The sequence below is a fragment of the Hoplias malabaricus genome, chromosome Y, assembly GCF_029633855.1.
Source record: "Hoplias malabaricus isolate fHopMal1 chromosome Y, fHopMal1.hap1, whole genome shotgun sequence".
In the NCBI taxonomy this organism is placed as follows: domain Eukaryota; kingdom Metazoa; phylum Chordata; class Actinopteri; order Characiformes; family Erythrinidae; genus Hoplias; species Hoplias malabaricus.
The window spans coordinates 5256362-5263293 of record NC_089820.1 but is presented as its reverse complement, the minus strand read 5'-3'; the positions used below and the strand labels follow the sequence as shown (position 1 = coordinate 5263293).

The following is a 6932-nucleotide window of genomic DNA, read 5'->3' as shown; positions in this document are numbered from 1 at the left end:
GGAGGTGCCAGGCTGTTGTGGCTGTGTATGGTTCTTCCATGCGCTACTAAGGCTTCTGTTTGTTAAATGAATGAATTGTTAAATGTCATATTTTTTCAAATATCAACATCCAGTCCACCAAACACCATACAAGTCAATTGCAGAATAAGCTGTTTGGCATTGGCAGAGAGGATTTGGCAAATTTTTCATGGGCGCAACAGACACTCAGCTCTACTGCTCATCCTACAAATGCATGCATGTTAAATGTGGCACCATTTAAAAGAGATATTAACAGGTTTTCTAACGGTATAAGATTTATTGCCAAGAAGCATTGTTACAGCAAAGAAATAATCAAACACACATTTACTTACTTTCTGTGCTATGTTTAGATCATCTGTATACACATCCATCTTGTTTCTTCACTGTTATGTTACACTGTTTTTGTAAATCATAAATATTCCATTTGTTTTATTATGTGTTATAATTATTTCACTGTAATGCCAAAATCTTAATCCTCAGTCAATGATTTACTGTCCAAAAATCTCCTCAAAATTTACCAGGTGTTTCATCTGCTCTGTTTGCATCGAGTGTCTTCTTAGCAGGGTCTTCTTGGCCTTCAGGTCCCGGGGAAGACTTGGGGCGCAAGGCACAAAATGCCTTGAACCAGGAACAATGGGTATGTTCCCAGGCATGACTCCAGTGCCAGTTCCAGGCTTTGTTATGCTGGTAGAGCCAGCATTGTTGGTGTTTGCTTTGATATCTGGGATGGGAGCATGAGGATTGAGTGGTGGTAAGTAGCCTGGCCTAGTCTGAGAGATGTGATCAAGAAGAAGAGCCCCAGATCCCCTTCGCTCCATCATGCCTGGGCTCCTCCTCTGGACCATGCTCTCTAGAGACTCTCTGGAGCCAGACAAGGTGGAGGATCTGCTGGAGACCAGCTTTCGTTTCTCTGTTGATCCTGTTCCCACTCCAGGTGTGGCTCCACCCTTGCCGAGATCATCTGAGTTCTGGCTTCCAAACTGAGGAAGCTGGGAGTCTGAGCTGTAGTGGTCCATGCCAATGTTGCGCCGACGGACCACGTTCCTTAAGCTAGACACAGCCAGGTTGGGTAAGCAGTCTGGGTCTTTGTCCACAGGAATGGGCTCAGTGACTGAAGCATCTTTAAGAAGGTTCTGGTGTGAGTAGGAATGCGGCAGTGAAACCCCATCATAGGACATTTTCCTGTTCAGCCATTTCGCTTCCTTTACTTGTTCCCGCTCTGACTCGGATGCTTCTTCTAGGGCCTGCAGTAGACCAGTGGAATCTTTGATATCAATGCTTTGATGGCGAGCCACAGGAGGAGCTCTTTGAAGAAAAGGATGATGGCTGTTGAAGCCAAAAGAGAGTTCCTCCTCTGGAGTGATGTCCAAGAGCTCCTCAGTCAGAGAAGAAGCCTTGCTTTGCTGCAGCAACAGTGACGGAGGGATCTTGAGCCATGGTTCAGAATGAAGCCTCTGAAGATGCAGAAGTTTGGCTACACCTGCAGATCGCAGTGGACTTGGCTCGCAAGTGGGAGATCCTGGCTTAGAAACGGAGGTTGAGGTGGATGGAGTTGAACTTATCCCCTGGTTCTCCCTCAGATTTGAAAGGGCATTATCTGACTGGCTTGAAAGGGGAGAAACACGAGGAGCACAGAACTGAATCTCAGAAGGTGACATGCAGGCAGCAGGGTTACAATACAAGCGATCCTCTAAATCTGGTGGAGGAGGGACATTCAGGTACTGCTTGGTCATTTGTCTCCCAGAGGGGAGTTTATCTGTGGTGATAATGATGACCTCCTTGCCTCTTGCCTTACAGGCATCCAGTAAAACTTGCAGAGCGTCCTTGTCTCCAGCATTAACAGCATAGACGAGCGCAGAAGAACCAGAGTGATCCTCTAAACTTGGGTCAGCTCCACTAGACAGCAGCTGGCACAGAACTTCCTCCCCAGCCCGCTCTACACAGGCATGCATCAGTGCAGTCTTACCAGACTTGTCTTGGATATTTGGGTCAGCACCACTTTCTAGAAGATATCTGTAAAAAAAAAAAAAAAAAAACAATAGAGCAGTTACTCTATGACCAAGGAATTCACCAAAGAATACAGAACAGCTCTTGCGAATAAGAACTGAGAAAACCTGCCCTGCTATATGCTAAAATTACTGAACCAGTAGCTTTTTTTTTTAGAACAGTGTTTTCTGTGTCTAATTCTTCAATACCATACACTATAACGGTGTTTCCCTAAAAATGGCTTGTCATCTATTGAATTAAGGTCGAGACTTGCTGTAGAGAAGTCAAGCACAGTGTTAATTTAGCTAATTTTGATTAAATTTTAATCTTAGTCTTCTGATATATAGTGGACATGAAACACCTTCGTTATTATGTGTTTTCTAAATGCTTAAATGTGCCAAAAATTGCCATTGCCTGAGTGACTACGTCATGACGTTGGTTAGTTGGAACTAGAAGCAGGAGAACAGTCGCAGTCAAGGGCTATGGCATGCATTTGGGGCCAAAATCGTCTTAATTCTAATGTCTGTACACATATAAATATTACGTGTCCAGATGTAAAATATGTGTGTGTTGATGTATTGAGACGTATTTCTTTTCTGTGTAAAGAATGCATATTTTTACGTCTACAGAGGGGATTGTTATTTCAGTCTATAACAAGCAGCCATAATAATTTAGACATGAACTTTTCTTCCTGTACCATAGTCAAAAGAAGCATGCAATGTATCTGGTTTTCACAATGCACATATAATCTTCCACAGCTACAGCAGCAATTATTGTTTCTTTTGCAGTATTTTTCAAATGTTACAGTTATATATGCTGACAACCTCTGAAGATTTGTTTACTTCTTTACGGTGTAAACCTGTCATCACATGTTTTTGTACCTACCAGCGAGCTGTGTGTATGGAAGCTAATCTGTCTCATCAGACTATGAAATTTTACCACCTTTGAATTTGTAGCACTGAATTTTTTTGCACTGAAATTATGCATCTGAATTTTGTTGCTTTTGATTTTAAGTCTTCAGATTTCCACCTCTGAATATTTTGCTTCACAATTATGCATCTGAATATAATTGCTCTTGAATATAACTTGTGAATTTTCAAGAACACGTTTTCACTGTTATTATTCAAGGTTAATACATTCAGATAAATTTAGATTCAGATAAAAGTTGCTCAAATTTGACAGGCCAAATTCAGATGCCAAAATGTGAAAAAATTCAGATTCACATCCGGGATACAAAGGATAAGCAATTGAGTCATTAGGATTTTCTATTTCACCTTAAATGCTGCACTAGTTGCATTCTGTCGCCGCTGGGTGGCAAAATACGAACACAACTTCCATACCGTGGAAAAACTACACGTTTAGCTTCCTTCCGCGGATATTATTTCTTTATTTTCAAAGTGTCTCAAAAATCTGAAAGTCTCACTAAAGACACAATATAACAAACTATTGATATCCTACACCCAACATTGTAAGGAAAAGGGGAAATGGGGATTCTCTCTCTTCAGTGCAGCTAGCCAACGGTGAACAACGTTTAAGGGGCAAGGTATGAAAGTGGACAGTTTTTGTTTTTTTTTACTCTAAAATTAGTTGCTGCATCCAGCGGTAATACAAAAGTGACCCCTTTGCGTCGACTTTTGCTTTGTCTTTTATTATTCATTGAGTTTACTAGATAACATAAACGTAATGCTAATGTACACTAATGCAGTTTCCCCAAGACAACCGACCTCGTGACGTCACATTTAACGATACAACAACATGGCGCAACACTCGTCTAATAACTGCCTTATAAATTGCCTGTCATTTTTAATTCAGTTTCACTGACAGTGTTAAACCTATAAGATTTTTTTTAAGAATGGGATTCGTCTTATAAATTACATAAACTACATTTAGTGTTTCATGTCCACTTTAAATTTGTCTTAGTTTTTGTCTCATTTTAGTTATTAATTATTGTTAGTTCTAATTAAATAAAACAAAAAATATTTGGGCAGTATGGTGGCGCAGCAGGTAGTGTCACACAGCTCCAGGGACCTGGAGGTTGTGGGTTCAATTCCCGCTCTGAAAGGCAATATTTGGGCGACACGGTGGCGCAGCAGGTAGTGTTGCAGTCACACAGCTCCAGGGGCCTGGAGGTTGTGGGTTCGATTCCCGCTCCGGGTGACTGTCTGTGAGGAGTTGGTGTGTTCTCCCCGTGTCCGCGTGGGTTTCCTCCGGGTGCTCCTCCCACAGTCCAAAAACACACGTTGCAGGTGGATTGGCGACTCGAAAGTGTCCGTGGGTGTGAGTGTGTGAGTGAATGTGTCTGTGTTGCCCTGTGAAGGACTGGCGTCCCCTCCAGGGTGTATTCCCGCCTTGCGCCCAATGATTCCAGGTAGGCTCTGGACCCACCGCGACCCTGAACTGGATAAGGGTTACAGATAATGAATGAATGAATGAATTTTTGTTTGCACTGAAATTATGCATCTGAATATAACTGCTCTTGAATTGAACTCGTGAAGTTTCAAGAACACGTTTTCACTGTTTTCACCTAAATTGGATAAGCGGTTACAGATAATGGATGGATGGAAAAAATATTTGTCTAGTTTTACTCATGGCTTTCATTAATAAAATTAAAACTGGTTCAATGATCAGTGATACAATAAGATTGACATTGTTATTGGTGTTTGGGTAACACGGTACAAAGGAACATATTACAGTAATGTGATTACATTTTACTGTAACAAATGACTGTTTAATATTTTGTAGATAATCACATTACAGGTACTAACTTAATAAAGACTGTTACTTTTGTATCTCACATTTTGTTATAAAATATAACTTTAATAACATTGATGCAAACCCTATGCCATAACCTGACGTGCACCTCTCCAGAAATGTAACTACGTGTCATGTCGACGCCAAATATATATCTCTGCAGGCTGGAGGCCAGTAAGTGTGTGGAAGTAGACAGATACCAAGTTGGAGGTTATGGTTAGGGTTAGGTTGTCCTTCTCACGTGGAGCAGAACCACCTACTTGGAGGTGCCTCTGGCCTGCAGAGATACCCTTCTCTTTGATGCAGGCTGCAATGAATGGGCCAGTAGTTGGACATACATTGTTTATGCAGACCCGAAGAAGTACAGAAACATAAACTCCTTTTCTCCACACTATAAAGACCACAGACAGCACCATGCAGGAAAACCAGCCTTCTTTGCATTTGTTTCTTTCATGGCACCTCATGTAAACTATGCTCTGTCCCAAACAACGCCCCACTCCCTAAATAGTGATCTATAAAGATTTATAAAAGTAATTCTACTACACCACTACATAGCGTAGAGCAGGGGTCACAAATAGGCGGCCCGCGGTCTGAGTCTGGACCCAGACACTGTCCTATATCTGGACCTGGATCTGTAACTGAAAAACTATTAAGAGCTGTTTAATTTTTTAACAATGTGTTTGTTTTAAATGGTGTAACTCCTCTAGTCATTATGGTTCAGGTTTAGTGCTCCAGGAAATTACCAGACTAATCGCATGCGTTTCTGAATATCACACGTGAGGCTACTCAGCCAATCAGATCTGTGTATTATGATAGGCGTTGTAACTCAAATGAGTAACACACACAGGGCATGGCTCCAGACACTGTTGTCCTGGGGCCAGTAAAAATAGTCCAAGGGATGTGATAAAAGCTTTTTTGGGACACCTTCAACATGACAGTGTTGTGTGAGTTAAGACCAGACTCTTTAAAAATAAAGGAACGATTACGGGGTGAAATAGTCATAACGCTGAACATGGATTCCTGTCCTTCAGCATAAAGAGCCAGTCAGCTTGCTGTCAGTGGATAAAGTCCTGCCCTCAAGCAAGAACCAATCAGACTGCTGGTTATGTAAAGCAGTAAGTCAACTGCAACTACAAGTCTTTAGGGACTTTATTTACATATGCATTTTTTTTTCAAATTCATTATTTTATTTTTAAATTTTACTTGAAATGAGAAAAGGACATTTTATATTAAAAAAAAGTATAAAATTGTAGCTATAAATACAAGGCTGCTTCAATAGTATCAGGATATGGTACTGATCGTAAAGCAGATTATACATTATGTTCTGGAACTTGCCTTCATTGAGTCAACGCAGAAGTATAAATCTGCCTTAACTACCCCAACACTGATCATTATTCTGGTCTCTGTAAGTAAACTTTGGACTACTCCAGTTGCCATTTCCTAACTACATAGCAGAGATAAGTATGAACATAACAAGACATACCTGACCATCTTGGGTTTCTGGACGCTCTGAGCATCAGTGTGGTGAGTCTTGCAGGCGATCATTAGAGGAGTTTCTCCGCGTTCATTACTTTCATTAATATAAGCACCACCTTCAAGGAGGAGTCGGGTCAAGCGCAAACGGCAAAGGTAGACAGCCTTAAGAAGGGAGTTGCCATCAGTCCGCACTTCTGTGGAGTCCTCCATGGCCACTTGCTTTTTGCCGAGACACAGCTGACTTTGGTTTAGGGATTCATCTGTAACTGAAGTGTCTGGGTGTCTGGTCAGCTGTCTGTAATGCACAAAAAGAAAGCCATGAATAAATCATGCAAATTTGCCTCTGATTCTTGTTAATTATTAACCATGTTATAATTCTGCATTGATATGTTCCTTTAATCAGTTGGTTACCAATTTCCTCACTTCATTCCCCTCATACACAGGCAAGCAAAGACATGAATATGATTGTTGTGATGACCACGTAGGTGGCACGTCAAAATGGTACTTGACAAGAAAGATGCGAGAAAGCTGCCTTGGTTATCTAATCCCATTGCGTAAGCCTCTATATTAGATTCCATCAGTGAAAGGTTGTTTATATATATATATATCGGGATAAAATGGTTTGATATGTTACATATATAACAAGCTCCATGCTTTGCGCTGAATAAAACAGGTGGGCAGATTGCAGGTGGAGCCATAAT

The 6932-nt window shown here is 41.1% G+C and overlaps 1 protein-coding gene across 1 annotated transcript; it reads right to left on the bottom strand.

Annotated features, from left to right (window-relative positions):
• Positions 1–229: 229 nt before the first annotated feature.
• LOC136679633 (ankyrin repeat domain-containing protein 34B-like) lies at positions 230–6505 on the bottom strand. The gene is made up of 2 exons (XM_066658275.1): positions 6239–6505; positions 230–2031 (listed from the first exon to the last, which is right to left on the bottom strand). The coding sequence occupies exons 1-2, from the start codon at positions 6439–6441 to the stop codon at positions 507–509; spliced, it is 1728 nt and encodes a 575-aa protein (XP_066514372.1). The 5' UTR covers positions 6442–6505; the 3' UTR covers positions 230–506.
• Positions 6506–6932: the final 427 nt, after the last annotated feature.